General features: G+C 45.4%; 1 protein-coding gene across 1 annotated transcript in view; it reads left to right on the top strand.

Moving 5' to 3' along the window:
• The window catches only part of LOC126412927 (malate synthase-like), a 209,713-nt gene that overhangs the window by 140,631 nt on the left and 51,056 nt on the right, over window positions 1–18,026 (top strand). The window contains exons 2-3 of the mRNA XM_050082816.1: window positions 2,384–2,599; window positions 7,236–7,403. Coding sequence (XP_049938773.1) covers window positions 2,384–2,599; window positions 7,236–7,403 — 384 coding nt within the window. The remainder of the gene's footprint in view (window positions 1–2,383; window positions 2,600–7,235; window positions 7,404–18,026) is intronic.

The following is an 18,026-nucleotide window of genomic DNA, read 5'->3' on the forward strand; positions in this document are numbered from 1 at the left end:
CACGCGTAAAGCTGAAATACTAAACACCTTTTTCCAAAGCTGTTTCACAGAGGAAGACCGCACTGCAGTTCCTTCTCTAAATCCTTGCACAAACGAAAAAATGGCTGACATTGAGATAAGTGTCCAAGGAATAGAAAAGCAACTGGAATCACTCAACAGAGGAAAGTCCACTGGACCTGACGGGATACCAATTCGATTCTACACAGAGTACGCGAAAGAACTTGCCCCCCTTCTAACAGCCGTGTACCGCAAGTCTCTAGAGGAACGGAAGGTTCCAAATGATTGGAAAAGAGCACAGGTAGTCCCAGTCTTCAAGTGTCGTCGAGCAGATGCGCAAAACTATAGACCTATATCTCTGACGTCAATCTGTTGTAGAATTTTAGAACATGTTTTTTGCTCGAGTATCATGCCGTTTTTGGAAACCCAGAATCTACTATGTAGGAATCAACATGGATTCCGGAAACAGCGATCGTGTGAGACCCAACTCGCTTTATTTGTTCATGAGACCCAGAAAATATTAGATACAGGCTCCCAGGTAGATGCTATTTTTCTTGACTTCCGGAAGGCGTTCGATACAGTTCCGCACTGTCGCCTGATAAACAAAGTAAGAGCCTACGGAATATCAGACCAGCTGCGTGGCTGGATTGAAGAGGTTTTAGCAAACAGAACACAGCATGTTGTTCTCAATGGAGAGACGTCTACAGACGTCAAAGTAACTTCTGGCGTGCCACAGGGGAGTGTTATGGGACCATTGCTTTCCACAATGTATATAAATGACCTAGTAGATAGTGTCGGAAGCTCCATGCGGCTTTTCGCGGATAATGCTGTAGTATACAGAGAAGTTGCAGCATTAGAAAATTGCAGCGAAATGCAGGAAGATCTGCAGCGGATAGGCACTCGGCGCAGGGAGGGGCAACTGACCCTTAACATAGACAAATGTAATGTATTGCGAATACATAGAAAGAAGGATCCTTTATTGTATGATTATATGATAGCGGAACAAACACTGGTAGTAGTTACTTCTGTAAAATATCTGGGAGTATGCGTGCGGAACGATTTGAAGTGGAATGATCATATAAAGATCCAAAGAAGAGCGTCGCGTTTCGTCACAGGGTTATTTGGTAACAGTGATAGCGTTACGGAGATGTTTAATAAACTCAAGTGACAGACTCTGCAAGAGAGGCGCTCTGCATCGCGGTGTAGCTTGCTCGCCAGGTTTCGAGAGGGCGCGTTTCTGGATGAGGTATCGAATATATTGCTTCCCCCTACTTATACCTCCCGAGGAGATCACGAATGTAAAATTAGAGAGATTAGAGCGCGCACGGAGGCTTTCAGACAGTCGTTCTTCCCGCGAACCATACGCGACTGGAACAGGAAAGGGAGGTAATGACAGTAGCACGTAAAGTGCCCTCCGCCACACACCGTTGGGTGGCTTGCGGAGTATAAATGTAGATGTAGATGTAGAAGATCCAATGTACGTCGGCCGCTGCTACGACCGACCGAACGACGAACCAACGGTCGTCCCCACTCAAGTCAGGCACTGGGAAGATCCCAGTATAAATCGTCGACTGACAACTTATTGCCATGAGGTCACTTCGATGGGCAGACACACACACAGGTGAAAGTTGCACTACTCGAATATCACGGCCCATTCAACTGAAACTCGCTGAATCCGGCCCTTGAAGTGGCCGTGCGCTCTCGCAACCACATCCTTCCATCGGACAGTGCATATGTGTCACCAGCGGTCGGGTGAGTACTGGCTGTCCGCACCTCACTGCCGCTCCGTCCCAACTCAACTAGCCCGACGCACGACGACTCGGAAACACTAGAAGCCGCTGCAAAGATGATACTACGGTACGTTCTATCGATAAGCGTTGCTGCTGCCACTCACGGAGAGACAGGACGAGCAAACGTAGTGGCGCCAGTGAACACACTAAGAAAACGAGACGCCACTATCGCTATTACAAGATGCCAAGCTATGAACGGCATGAACGCGAACCGTACACGGCTGAACTTCGTCTGCCAGAATTGTTCCAATGATGAGAGAGATTAAAGAGTCAGGCGTTCGTTTGCCCCATATGGAGTGTCGTTTCCCGCTACAGTTGGTGGCAAACGTTTATTATAGCACCATCTATTTATTTCAGTATTCCTGGGCTAAAAACAAAATTTAAAAAACAATTAAAATTATACTGTTTCGACTTAAGGTATAAGCTTGACAGAGCTACAAAATAAAAATTTGAAATTTGATTTTATTAGAGTTATTTTAAAAAATCCGCTTAAGGTTTCTGTTTGGCGCAACTTTATCCTACATTTAAACAAAGCGTTAGTTTTTGGTAGAGATAATTAACGTGTATTAAAGCGCACATGTATATTCGTGTTGCAGCTCTACCGGCGGCGGGCGCAGAGTAAGTGCGAGTTCGCCGACGGCCGGCGGCTCCCAGCATTCCGCCACGGGGACAACAGTGCCGCGTCCGGCGACTGGAGGGTAGCGCCGGTGCCCAGCAGGCTGACCAACCGTCGCGTCGACCTGGGCGATGTCAGCCCTGCAGACATCGACCACTTCAGGGCCGCTCTGAAAGCCGACGTACAGGGCATCCAGGTTGGTAACACTGCCACTCACGCAATGTATTGTTTACTGCAAACCTACCATTATTGGTGTTGTAATGTGCTATCAGAAAGGCAGACCTACGCTGACGTGACAAGTTATGGAATAGTGATATACACATATACAGATGGCGATAGTATAGCGTACGCAAGGTATAAAAGGGCAGTGCATTGGCGGAGATGTCATTCTCACTCAGATGATCCTTGTGAAAAGGTTTCCGACGTGGTTATGGTCGCACTGCGGACATTAACACTTTGAACACGGAATAGTCGTTGGAGCTGAACGCATGGGCCACACCATTACGGAAATATTTTGGGAATTCAGTATTCCGACGTCCAGTGTCTAGAGTGTGCCGAGAATAACAAATTTCAGGCGTTACCTGTCACCACGGACAACGCAGTGGCCGACGAAAATCACTTAACGGCCGAGTTGCAGCGACGTTTCGGTAGAGTTCTCAGTGCTAACTAACAAGCAACACTGTGTGAAATAGCCGCAGAAATCATTGTGGAACGTACGACGAACGTATCTGCTAGGACAGTGCGACGAAATGTGGCTTTAATGGGATGTGACAGCAGACGACCGACGCGAGGACTTGTGACAATGTCGATTGGACCCTAGACGACTGGAAAACCTTGGCCTGGTCAGATGAGTCCCGATTTCAGTTGGGAAGAGCCAGTGATACCGTTCGAGTGTGGCGCAGAACCCACGAAGTCATGGACAGAAGTTGTCAACAAGGAAGTGTGCAAGCTGCTGGTGGTTCCATAATTGCCTGGGCTGTGTCCTCTGGTCCACTGAACCTATCATTGACTGATTTGGCTATAGAGGCTGCATGGCTCGCTTTTTTTTGCAGTGGATTCCAACGACTTGTTGAGTCCATGCTATGTCGCGTCGAGTTGCTGCACTATGCTTGGGGAAAGGAAGCATTCCATGACTTTTTCCACCTCAGTGTACATTCATGGCTTTTGTAGATTTAGAGAACTCTTTTGATAATGTTGACTGGAACACACTCCTTGGAATTCAGGAAGCAACAGGCACAATTAACGGTTGCGTAAGATTATGTATAGCTAGTATGGAAACCAAACGCTGTTGTACAGGTAAGGGTCGAGGGACATGAAAGGGAAGCAGTAGTAGAAAGGGAAGTCAGGGTTTTAGCCTAACCCCGATCGTATGCAATCTGTCCATTGAGCAAGTAGAAACGAAGGAGAAATTTGTAAAGGGAATTAAAGTTGAGGGAGAAGAAATAAAAATTTCGAGGTTAGCCGATGAGATTGAAAAACAGTATAGAGATATCTGGATGTGTCCCTGGATCGAAGCGGGAATTTCTTTTCCCACGTGGACCAGTTTGGCGGCGATTATTAGCAGTACGAATGCATTCTCTCATGGCGATATCCATAAATCAAATATACTCGGCTTTCAAGCCTCGACAAATGCTTAACAGCCTACTATCTTTCGGCAGAGTTCCGTTCTGTAATCGTGAAGTGATTGATTGTCGTGTGGATACAGCTGCCATACTTATGTAGCCGCGGCGTCGCCAGTGACGTCAGTGATGCTCAGTCCCTCACCATGTATGGTAATGTATTGGCCGCGCGACCGTGGCGCCCGCTTCAACTCCCCGATCACAGAATCCCCGGTCGTGCTAAGCTACAATCCACAGTCCTTACTGAGGTTTCTCTTCGATATTTTGATCTCTATTCCTTCGTTTATTACGCTATCCCAGAACTGTTTGTTCCGTTTACTAGCAGAAGTCTCGTCGAATGGAATTCGGTGTCCGTTTTCCATTGCATGTTCCGCTACAGCTGACTTTTTGGTATAGTGTAGGCGGAAATGCTTTTCATGTTCTCTGCAGCGCTGTTCAATAGTGCGACCAGTCGGGCCGACATAAAACTGCGCACACCCACACGGTATTTAGAATATTCCAGGTGTTCTGAGGCCTACATCGCCTTTCACAGCCTTCATTTTTTGCCTGTGTTGCTGGGGGCCTGAAGACAGTGGACAACACCAACCGAAAACGGACAATGGCGGTCGCGTAGGGTAAATCCAAGAAATACTAGCATAATAGCCAAAAACTGTTAATAAGTGAGAAATAATGTAGCACGTTTGAGCTGGCTGCTCAATATGTGTTATTGCACACCGCAAAGCTTCGTCATAAAATTTTAATTTCCACCTTGTGAAAATCAAGCTACGAACAAGAAGCTCTGGATGGTATCAGTCCTTCTCTACATATTCCCTCTGCGTTTATAGGCGCTAGATGGCTTGGTGGAGACCTTGGGTTGTAGAAATCTACATTTTGGCTCGTCGTCATTCTGGAAATGCATGCCTCGCAGTGGTTTCTTTATCAGGCCGAGAGAGAGGACCAAGTCACTGGATGCCTTCTCGGGAGAATTACGCGGGACGTAGAATAATTTGATGGTCGAAACAAGGAGCCTGTATAGTTGTGACTTGTGCAGATTGAATTTGGACGCTGTCGTGGAGTAAACAAATTCCCCTGGATAGCTTCCCGCAACTCGTCGTCTTGACAGCCAGCTGTGATCTCGTCAGCTGATTTTTTTAGTACGCTCCTGTGCTGGTTTGACCTTCACGACCATAGTGTGTTAGCGCCACACCATGAAAATCCCAAGAAAGAAAAAAACACTCACACCATCTTGGAAGATGAAGCAGCGATAACCGCACAAGGGAGCAATATGCGCCACCTGGTAAGACGCCAGCTAGAAGCTATCGAAAGTGGGAAAGTGAAACGAGGCGCCACGGATCATATTAGGACTGCGGGAAGGTGCATCAGAACAAGTAAAAATTAACTACGTAACTACTGTGAAGAGCCAAGAAAACTGGTACACCTGCCTAACATCGTGTAGAGCTCCCGTGAGCACGCAGAAGTGGCGCAACACGACGTGGCATGAAGTCGACTAATGTCTGAGGTAGTGCTGGAGGGAACTGACACCACGAATCCTGCAGGGCTGTCCACAAATCCGTAAGAGTACGAGCGGGTGGAGATCTATTCTGAACAGCACATTGCTAGGGATCCCACAGATGGTCATTAATGTCCAAGTCTGGGGAGTTTGATGGCCAGCAGATGTGTTTAAACTGAGGAGAGTGTTCCTGGAGCTATTCTGTAGAAATTCTGGACGTGTGTGTTGTCGTATTGTCCTCCTGGAGTTGCCCATGTCCGTCGGAACGCACAATGGACGTGAGTGGATGCATGTGATCAGACAGGATGCTTAAGTACGCGTCTCGTGCACGTATCAGAGATCCCGTATCACTCCAACTGCACACGCCCCGCACCATTACAGAGCCTCCACCAGCTTGAACAGTCCTCTTCTGACATGCAGGGTCCACGGATTCGTGAGGTTGTCTCCATAACCTTACACGTCCGTCCGCTCGATACAATTTGAAACGAGACTCTTCCGACCAGGCAACATGTTTCAAGTCATCAACAGTCCAATGTCAGTGTTGACGGGCTCAGGTGAGGCGTAAAGTGCTGTGTCGTGCAGTCATCAAGGATACACTAGTGGTCTTTATCACTAAAAGCCCATATCGATGATATTTCGTTGAATGGTTCGCAAGCAGACAGTTGCTGATGGCCAGCATTGAAATCTGCAGCAATTTTCGGAAGGACTGTACTTCTGTCACGTTGAATGATTCTCTTCCGTCGTCGTTTATCCCGTTCTTGCACGATCTTTTTCCGGCCGCAGTTATGCCGGAGATTTGATGTTTTACCGGATTCCTGATATTCACGGTACACTCGTGAAATGGTCGCGCGGGAGAATCCACTATTCGTCGCTATCTCGGAGATGCGGCGTCCCATCGCTCGTGCGCTGACTATAACACTAAGTTCAAACACTCTTAAATCTTGATAACCTGCCATTGTAGCAGCAGTAACAGATATAACAACTGCGCCAGACACTTGCCTTATATCCAAAATATCCACGGGTGTGCTGCCGGTCTATAGTGTCCAACGGGCACAATATTTCGGCGATCATACATGTCGCCATCATCAGGTGAACTGACGGACTGAGCTCGAGCAAACGTATAGTTGTGACGACCACGGCGGACAGAGCCATCACTCCGACGTCATCTCAGACGCCGTCGCAATCTGTTCCACCGCGCGACCGTGGCGCGGGGCGCGGACGGCGGAGGGAGCGCGCCGCGGGCGGAGGGTATTTGAATCGGCCGCCGCCACGACCGAACCCAGTTCCCTCTGAGCAGCCATAGCGTACGGATCTCCGTGCCGGCACGTTCACAGGAGCTCAGTCCGTCAGTTCACCTGATGATGGCGACATGTATGATCGCCGAAATATTGTGCCCGTTGGACACTATAGACCGGCAGCACACCCGTGGATATTTTGACTATCAAATACGCCGGGAGAAACTCAAGAATCACACTTGCCTTATATAGACGTTGTCGATTGCAGTGCCGTATTCGGTCTGTTTACATATATCTATATTTAAATACGCATGCCTATACCAGTTTCTTTGGCGCTTCAGTATATTTGATTCAAGGTGATAATGAAGACGTTTCGACTACCCTTGGTACTGTGAATAGCAGATAAGACAAGAGATTCCATAGTACGTACGGTAGTTAGCGTTGCTGGCGTGACAAGTGTGTATACTGACGGAGCGAGTGTGCCCGCAGGTTGACTTCGACGACGGGCACTGTCCCACGTGGGGCAACCAGCTGGCCGGCCTCTTGGCTGTGTACCGCGCCGTGCACGGTACGCTGGAGGGCGCACCTCCCATTACCGAGTGCCCCGTGCTGATGCTGCGGCCCAGGGCTTGGAACATGTCAGAGCGCAACCTGCTGGTGAGTATTCGTGCGACGTGGTTCCTCAAGTCACATTCAAACGGTGCATGTCTTGTAGTGCGTAGCATATACAGAATGCAAACGAGCATACCGAGCAAAAAATTTGCCATCCTCAGGAGACACCACGCCAAGACCGCATAACATCGCCTCCAGCCATAATAATGGCCTCAGTTCGGGGAGCAAGATAGTCCACAAGCTACTTCCGGTATGTGACACCCATCTGAAACCATTCATTGACGTTAAAGGATGTAAATAATGTAGAAATTATGCTCTCGCCTGACTAACATGCTTCTGAAAAAAGAAGAAAAAATGATAATTAAATCGAAACCCTTTGCTGCCGGCAGGTGTTGTTCATGTACATCAATGGGGACAGCTGAAAATGTGTGCCCCGAGCGGGACTCGAACCCGGGATCTCCTTCTTAGATGGCGGACGCTCTATCCATCGTTTTTTATCTCATTTTGTTCGTTTTTGTTCTTTGCATCTGCTCGGGGCGGACGTCATAAGACAGCCGTTTAAGTTCGTCGTTGATCCATTAACTCAATTTTTTTATTACAGAGGGCAGCTAACCCTCTGACTCCATCTGAGCCACCGACAGCAAAGAGAAGAGGCGACTGCAGGGACCCATCCCTTGCACGCTTCCCGTGAGGCCCACATTCCCAACTATCCACAATCTACACTCGTATTGTTCGTAATAGATTTTTGCCAATTCGCTCATTACTCGCGCCAGACTAAGCTGACGAGTCCCGTAAGAGTTCGGCCAAATTGTGCGCTTTCGTACAGGAGGAGTTCAATGGCCAAGTAGCCTTTAACTATAGTAACTCTTAAGGGACTCGTCAGCTTAGTCTGACTCGAGTAGTGAGTGAATGGGCAAAAATCTATTACGAACACTACGAATGTATGTTGTGGACAGTTGGGAATGTGGGTCTCACTGGACGCGTGCAAGGGATAAGTACCTGCAGTCGCACTATCCTCTGTGTCCTCGGTGGCGCAGATTGATAAAGTGTCTGCCATGTAAGCAGGAGATCTCGGGTTCGAGCACACATTTTCAGCTGTCCCCATTGACGTATATCAACAACACCTGTCAGCAGCTACGGGTTTCGATTTAATTATCATTTCATTCTAGAGAAGCTGCACTGTTATCAATGGTATCTGCTCTTTCGGCTCTTAAATACTGCTTTCTCCGCAAATTTTTTACATCTTACAGTTTACTTTTGCCAAAGAGCACAATTTATAATCTTTGTCTCTAATTCTCTGTATAATTTTTAATTTCTGCTGCTTTTGTCTGTCTAGTCACAATACCCGACATCTGTCGTCACTAGATACTGAATACTAGGGCTGAGCAAACGAAACTCGCGTTCGAACGGGATCAAGTATTCCCGATGCGCCGTAGCGTTCGATACAGAATAGAGCCTGTTCGAACAATCACACGACATCTGACTCAAGCTGCGCGAAGGCAAGGTATAAGCAAGAAACTACGAATTAGCCACAGCAAAAACCTACGGCTCTGCTTAAAATCTGACAGTGTCGTGCAACTTGGAAGGAAATAGCATCGAATGTAATCGCTGTGCAAGATGCTGTTGTATTTGAACAAATTCGCAATAAGGGATCACGTACAATGTCAGTATGTATAGATACGTAAACATTTATGCTGATTTTTAAGTAAAGGTAGCAGGCAAAAGCGAAAATGTTTTGTCCCAAAAAAATTATTTTACTGAACCTGATTTACAAAGTGGGCTGCTAAATAGCATTTCAGTACCTGTCTACATATTATAGTAATGGTTACAAAACGTTACCAGATACACTTTAGTAAACTGATTGTAACTGGCATGGCGAGAATAAATTAAGACAAGATCAGTCTTGGAAATAGCACTATCACACGTCTCTAGATCGTGGGACGAGCGAAAGTGTCTTATTTTTTAGTTGCCGTTTTAAGATATGACCTGCACCCATAAGGTATTTTAGTCAGTGTTTCAGAGCTATTTTCATTGTTACAATGCACTGTGCATTAAAAACTTTAACACGGGGCTTGGAAATAGTACCAACAATGGTCACTATATCATGGGCCAATCGAAAAATCGAACAGAACCTGAGATTTCCCTAACTGTGTCGTAAACTGTTCGAACATTTCGAGTCGTGCTCAAACACAGCCCTACAGAATAGTCTTTCCAAGTGCCACTACAATGCACCATACATCAGCGCTGATTATCTCCTCGGGATGCTTTGTATGAAAATGAACATAAAATACAATTGTGTTACTATTTATTCTTATGTGTCACTCCGGAGTGCTTCGAGATAAATTACCGAAGTCGGAATGAACATCATTTTTTTATTCGTAAACTATTTGCACATGACGGGAATCATGAAAGGTCATAGAAACTGTTAAAAGTGACAATCACTGGTCTCATTGTGTACATTATTCCATAATCCTTTGAGAGAATTGTCCTCTGCAATCAGAACCATTTCCCCCATTACTTGCACACATTGTTTATGATAGGTTAGTAATTGTTTCTCTGCCAATGTTGTTCACTCTGTTGTCTTAAAAGTGAGCATTTCATGTACACGTTGACGGGTACTTACCGAAGAATCTTCTTCCATACAGTCCAATTCCATCTCCTAAAATTCCACTGTGCAAACAAATCTTCTTCGAAAATCTGACTAGGACTCTGTGATTTGTGTGAGCTAGTTTCTCGTAAGTCTGTTTACACAATGTTTTTATCTCAGTTACATTGACACCTGTTGCGAAACTTCGTAAATTATCCGGTCATTTGATACTTTTATAACCTATTTGACTCATTAACGCGTTTGACCTGTTGTTTGCTGCCACATGTTTCTGCACAGGACTATTTGTTTACTGAATTTCGGGACAACCTACTTCCGAGTTACACATAACGCTGTAAAAACCTTTATAACAACACTCCTGTGCGACATTAGAGATGTTGTTGTTGTTGTGGTCTTCAGTCCAAGGACTGGTTTGATGCAGCTCTCCATGCTACTCTATACTGTGGAAGCCTCTTCATCTTCGAATAACTACTGCAATCTACACCCTTTTCAATCTGCTTAGCGTATTCATCTCTTGGTGACCCTCTACGATTTTTACTCTCCATGCTTCCCTCCAATACTAAATTCGTGATCCCTCGATGCCTCAGAACGTGTGCCACCAACCGACCCCTTCTTCCAGTCAAGTTGTGCCACAAATTCCTCTTCTCTCCAATTCTATTCAGTACCTCCTCATTTTCAAAAGTTTGTATTCTCTTCTTGTCTAAAGTCTGCATCGTCCATGTTTCACTTCCATCCATGGCTACATTCCATACAAATACTTTCAAGATAGACTTCCTGACACTGAAATCTACACTCTGCTTCAGAAACGCTTTCTTTGTCATCGCCAGTCTACATTTTATATCCTCTCTACTTCGACCATCATCAGTTATTGTGCTGCCAAAATAGCAGAACTCATCTACTACTTTAAGTGTCTCATTTCTAATCTAATTCCCTCCGCACCACCTGATTTAATTCGACTATATTCCATTATCCTCGTTTTGCTTTTGTTGATGTTCATCTTAAATCCTCCTTTCAAGACAATGTCCATTCCGCTCAACAGCTCTTCCCAGTCGTTTACTATCTCTAAAAAAAAATACTATGTCATCGGCAAACGTCAAGGTTTTTATTCTTCTCCTTGTATTTTAATTCCTACTCCAAATTTTTCTTTTGTTTCTTTTACTGCTTTCTCAATATACACATTGAATAAAATCGGGGATAGACTACAAGAACTGTCTTAAAAATGACTCAATTAATATAATATGACGAAAAGAGATCTTGAAATAAAACATTTTATGATTAACACTTTTGAGTTCATGAAAGGAACTCTACGTCTATCTAAAGTCCATTCAAAGTACATGCACATGCACACTATTCACATTTTCACTTTGGTTAGGTATTGCACTTTCTCATTCTGTTCGGTTGCCATAATGAAAACTACGCTAATTCTTATGGGACATTACCAATCATTGAATAAATTCTTCGCGTCCCCATTCAGACTTGTTCATTCGACGATCCGATTGCCCAGACTCATTTGCTACGAGCCTTTCTGCATGCTCCAAAAGCTCATCCTGTTCCTCAGCTAATGGGGTATCCCACGTCACTCGTTGATCTTGGGTCCAGCAGAGATGGGTAAGGGTAAGGATCGATACACAGTAGTGGAACCGACATCTGTACCATGACAACTTCTCTCTGTACATTCGTTCTGCTTTCTGCCGCTTCACACTTTAAATGCATGTCAGAAACTTCCTTAATGAGTATTGGTTCACCTTTGAAACCAATCATGAATGTAAACAGTGGAAAACACTACTGCGAACACGTCAGAGACGACTGAATGTTAATCATCAAGTTAGTACCGCCAGGGCCGATTCGCCAGGTTGTTGTCCGTTGTGAAATACAAAGTAGTAAAGCTGTCCTCAATCCGAAGGTTGGTTTGAACATTGGTTTGCTTTACTAGACATGGTCCTACTGCACATGGTATGCCCAGGCCTGCCTCCAACTATAGGCGACCTTCAGTTAATCGTGAACACCGAACAATAGCAACTTGGCATTTTTCACATTAACAATTCATTGCCGTAGGTAATGAAGCGGTAAGTTGTAGATGATACAGTAGGTCTGACCCAGGACCAAATCCCTCCTTTGAATTTACAGGCTGGTACTTTAGCGCTGAACCACTGGACCCTGCAGTTTGTAAGTACGTGCGCCACAAACCGCCTGGAATATCCATTTTCTACCAGTCGAAACTCATATTGTATCACCATCAGTTGCTACGGAAATTCTCACGTTTCGATTCATGTTTTGATTGTCACCAAGGGCAGGAGGTCTTCAGTGGTTATTTGTGATAATCTTAACTGGTCGCAATAGTAAATGTTTTTAACGGCAGCTGATTTCATGAAATGTGATTTTCACTGGGCTATGATCTGTAGACCATCAGCTGCAGAAAACACACCGGCAGAAACGGAAAATGTCACACCTAGAAGTATAAATTCGATATTTATTAAATTTTGTAGAAATATTCACCACATACCTGGTATTAAATGGTTGAAATTTCATTCATTTCATTACTTACGTCTGTTATAAACATCAGTATGAGTTGTGAACCCAACGGATATGAATATACTCTTGTATTCATAATGGCATAGAACCAAACAGCATTCATATGTCATCTTGAGGAATTTAAGCGATGTCTGAAACAGACGCTCCTGCTCCGAGTCTGGTATAAACGTATGAGTTTTCCCATCGCATTTCCGATGTCCTCTATGGGTGACAAGTCGGAACCAGACAGGTCAGTCAAGAACTCGTACATTCCTGAAGGCGATTGTGGCGTGAATTTCAGTGCGGTATCTTGCCATTTCTTGCTGGAATTTGCTTTTTGGTGCTGGGTCATAAAGTATATGCCAGTACGACTCTCCGTTTCTGCCACATAGCAACGAATGGTGGGTGTTGGTGAGTCTAGGGTTGTAGAGGAACCTGTTCTGAGTACCTTGTCAGTGGCTTTTCATGCGACGGTCCTTAGTTTTCAAAAAAAAAAAAAAAATCGATGTGCGAGTAACCTATATTTGTAACGTTAATCACACACTGACGGAAAATAAAATCGCAACACCAAGAGGAGTTGTGCGACATAAAGGAGGTTGATAGACGTGTTTCTGCTTCTGGAAAATGATGTCTTTTCAAACTTCGCGGCAGTCACACAAGACTGGCGATAGTAGCACCACTGTCAGGATGCAAATGAGGTTTTCTTTACATATACACTCTAACGGTCATGAGGGTTACCACTTTGAGGTTCGACACGGTGAGCTGGTGTTAGTCAAGAACGTATTTAAGGCGGCAAAGACGCCATTATCAACACCTCAGTTTCAACGACGCCGTGTGATAGGACTATGCTAAGCTGGATGTTCCCTCTGTGATACTGCAGAAGGACTTGGCAAGAATGTATCCACTGTACGTGACTGCCGGCAGCGGTAGCCACGAGATTGTACGGTCGCAAGAAGACCTGGCTCTGGACGGCCACGTGGCACTACCAAGAGGAAAGTCCATCGTGTTTGGCTTATGGCTCTGACGCATCGTACTGCATCTGCAGCAGCAATCTGAGAAGCAGCTGCCACTACAGTGAGACAACGAATTGCTACAAATCGGTTACTTCAAGGACAGCTCCGAATCAGACGCCCTGTATCGTGCATTCCACTGACCCCAAACGACCGCCATTTATGACTTCAGTTGTGTCAAGTGAGAGCTTATTGGAGGGCAGGGTGAAGGTCTGTTGTGTTTTCTGATGAAAGCTGGTTTTGCCTCTGTGCCAGCGATGGCCGTGTTTTGGTTAAAACGAAGCTAGACACACTGGACCTATGCGTGGAGTTACAGACTGGGAAGCGACTTCGTATGACAGCAGGAGGACCCTCGTGGCTATCCGACGCACCCTGAGTGCAAATTTGTCCTTCAGTCTGGTGATTCGACCTGTTGTGCTGTCATCCATGGACAGCAGTCTAAGAGATGTTTTCCAACAAGATAACGCTCGCCCATACTCCGCTGTTGTAACCGATCGAGCTGTACAGAGTGTCGGCGTGTTGCCTCGGCTCCTCGTTCACTAGATCCGCCTCCAATTGAGAGCGTATATGGAACGTCAGCGGATGACAGTTCCAGCGTCATCCACAACCAGCATAAACCATCCCTGTATTGACCGATCAAGTGCAATAGGCATGGAACTGCGTCCCACAAATAAACATCCGGCACCTGCACAATACAAAGTACGCACATCTGAATGCTTGCATTCAACATTCTGTCGGCTGCACGGGTTGTTAATGTACCAGGATTTCACGTTTGCAATTGTTTATCTCACGCTTACATTAACCTGTGATCTCGAACTGTTAATCACTTAAATATGTTACCTAGGCAAATGTATTCCCGAAAGTTCATAACTGTACATGAATGGTTTTTTTGTATTGCGATTTCTTTTCAGTGTATTTCGACCAAGCGAACGTATCGCAGCGGCTAAGGTTTCTGGCTACCACGTTGGCGGTACAAATTCAAATTCTCCCCAAGTATCTTTCTTTTCAATTTCATGTTACAAAATGTCATTCAATAGTATATGTCAGGCTTTAGTGAGTTCACCCTTCGATTGCTTATTACACTTCTCCACTTCTGATACATCTTTTTTAATCTGGTTTTTTGTAGAAAAGCTTGCTTCTTCCACTTCTCTGTGTTCTTTTGGCACACACTGCATTGAAGATGCGTTGCGAACAACAGATGCTGGCAACAAACGCCATCTGGCGGTTAACACAGCCTGGAAACTCCGTCAGGTCCTCGAGGGAGAAAGGACGTCAAGAGGCAAGGTCACGTCTAGGAAACGCAGGAAGCAAAGGTTGCCTGTATACGTGGGATTTTAACTGGGAACCACAAACCCTACACACATTTGAAGAAAGTTTGCTGTAATTATGGAATGATTAAGGAAATTACTACGTCTAAAATGACTGTTTCTTGAATATATTCTGTTTAGTAAGAGCTTGGTCAGCATTACACACAGTTGGTAAAAGATATCGCCTTAGTTCTTTCACAGCCCAATCGAGGAAACGTTGTCCATAACGCAATGTCCATAAAGCGTTAGTTTACTTTCAGTTCTTGACTGAGATACACAAGAACAACCATAAGTGCAGTTTACTCGTCGCGTTTTCAGACTGTGCTACTCTGCAGCCACCCCAAGGGTCCTAAAGTGAGTCATACCGCAGAGTCTAAATATGAGGAAATAAAATCATTTGTACAAAAGTGGGTAACATGCTATAAATTGGTTAAAAACGTGGATGGTTTTGAAGACCGTGGCTCAATCGGCAAAGAGGCTCCAAAAGTGTGAAAAAATGAGTATTAACCTCTTTTCGGGAAACCCATTTTCAACATTACGTCAAGGGCAAGATACCCTCACTTTGAAACAGCGGTCAACGCAAATTCGACACTTTTGGAGGTCTCTTCCACGTGAACATGCGGAAAGCTTAGTTTCAAACATGCATCGGAGATGCCTAGGAATTATCGACACTGCGCTTGAGTGAACGTAGTATTATTAATTGTAACTGTAGTTCTCTTTTGTTGATGTATTATGTATGTATGTGTTTTAGTTTGTTGTCAAATAAATTTTTCTACTGGCCACTATTTTAGTTAGCAGATTGTAATTTAGCTTGACGTATATTATTTGAAGGGCTTATTTCAAAACTGGTACAAGTCCATTACCTCCACTTTTCTGTCTATAGTGCTTCTGAAATTAATGAGCCAAACATACAGAAAGAAAGGTTCAACTGCAGATTTTTGAGCGCTCATTTAACTTTAGGACTCTGTATCTCAATATGAACAAAAATGGACTTGTACCACTATTGAGATAAGCCCTTCACTTAATGATATTCTCTTCGATGAAATAGAGTAAAATTACACGGGATAGGATCTGAAGTCGCACGGCCATCGTGATAACCGCGAACCGTAGTCGCTGCGCTGTGCTCGCGTGGCTGAATGGTGCTTAGCGTTATGGGTGTAGGAAATAAGCGCACAGCTTCAACACTGATTTTCTCGGAAATTACTGACCGTAGCATGAAAAGCCGCTAGCCAGGTACTTAGGACAGGGATGGATCTCGAAAGTCGATGCTTATTTTGACCTTCCAACATACTGTCTATAGACAAGTTAGCGTCAATGTGATCACCAGAAATACGAGAGACGTTCAATAATTAACGCAGTACACTTTCTTTCTCGTCGAATTTCGTTTAAAAAAACGTGGAATTTGTCGTGGGACATGGGGGAATAATCCCGCTTCAGCTGTTCCAGTGCCACGACGTTTCGGTTGATGGCGGCGCTATAAGTAACCTTCAAAGTGGCGTCTGTAACGGAGGTGTATTCCAAACAGAGAGCTGGCACAGAGTTTCTTTTGGCGAGAAATCAGAGCATCGCAGATGTTTATAGGCGCTTGCAAATTGTCTACAGAGAACTGGCAATGAAAAACCGACGTCTCTGTTGGTAGTGGTGACACACTCGTCCACCAGTTGAGGTGTGTGTATTGTGTATTGAACCGGGGACCTAGAAACGACGGAGAGACTTCGTCCCACCGTAGTGTCAAGACCCCACAAAGGTCACAGCACTCCACCCGCCCCACACCGAAGCCCGGGTTATTATATTGTGCGGTTCGGTACCCAGTAGACCCCCCCCCCCTCCCCCTGGGAACGTCTCATGCCAGACGAGTGTAACCCCAAATGTTTGCATGGTAGAGTAATTATGGTGTACGCATACGTGGAGACAGTGTTTGGGCAGCAATAGCCGACATACTGTAACTGAGGCGAAATAAGAGGAACCAGCCCGCATTCGCCGAGGCAGATGGAAAACCACCTTAAAAACCATCCACAGGCTGGCTGGCACACTGGACCTCCACACTAATCCACCGGGCGGATTCGTGCCGTACCTTCAGCTGGTAAAGTCACGCCAATGGTCTTCTGGCACTCTAAAGGGATTATTTTGTTTGATGTCCTCCTTCATGGTGCCACGATCAACTATGAAGTGAATTGTGCTACCCCTAGGAAACTGAATAAACGGTTTCAGTGTGTTCGTCACCACAAAAATGCAAACGAATTTCTCCTTCTCCAATGCAACGGGAGACTTCACATAAGTCTTGCCACCCGAGAGGAGCTCACAAAGCTTGATTGAACTGTTCTTCCTCATCCACCATAGAGCCCGGATCTCGCAGCTTCCGACTTCCTTATGTTTGGCCGGCCGGTGTGGCCGATCGGTTCTAGGCACTTCAGTCTGGAATCGCGCGATCGCTACGGTCGCAGGTTCGAATACTGCATCTGGCATGGATGTGTGTGATGTCCTTAGGTTAGTTAGGTTTAAGTAGTTCTAAGTTCTATGGGACTGATATCCTCAGATGTTAAGTCCCATAGTGCTCAGAACCATTTGAACCACTTGAACCTTCTGTTTGGCCCAATGAAGGATGCACTCCGCAGGAAGCAGTTCTTGGATGATGGCAGGTTATTGATGCTGCAAGGCGTTGGCTCCGACGTCGACCAGTAGAGTGACACCACGTGGGCACAAGGGCCCTCCCAGCGAGGTGGCCTAAGCCCGTGGCATTGGGCGGAGATTATTTTGAAAAATAGGGCTTCGTAGCCAAGAGAGTGGGGAATACTATGGTGTATTGGAATTCTGAATAAAATCGACCTGGTTTCAGAAAAAAAAGTGTTGCGTTACTTACTGAACCCCCTCGTAGAAGCGAGACTCATCGCTGGACACCACAAAATTGTACGTACAATCCTCTTTGACTCTGTACCTACATCACGCACGTCTCTGTTGTCTGCTGTAGGACGTCTAGAGTAAATATTATATGACAACTCGAGATTTCATCCTATCTTTCAGTAATGTCTTTTCGACTGTTCGTAGTAACACCCAGCGTGTTGCCTCTGCTCGCGCCACAGACAGGTCTAGGGTCTTGTCGTGACGTACTCCTTCTGGAAGGGTACATGCCTATTTCTCTTGTCATATTACTGTCCCGAGCCCAATTCGTTACCACTGGTTCCCTAATCATTACTCTGCAGTCAAATGTCTGTGTGATGTGTCGTAGTCCCATGTC

Source organism: Schistocerca serialis, chromosome 7, assembly GCF_023864345.2.
Source record: "Schistocerca serialis cubense isolate TAMUIC-IGC-003099 chromosome 7, iqSchSeri2.2, whole genome shotgun sequence".
In the NCBI taxonomy this organism is placed as follows: domain Eukaryota; kingdom Metazoa; phylum Arthropoda; class Insecta; order Orthoptera; family Acrididae; genus Schistocerca; species Schistocerca serialis.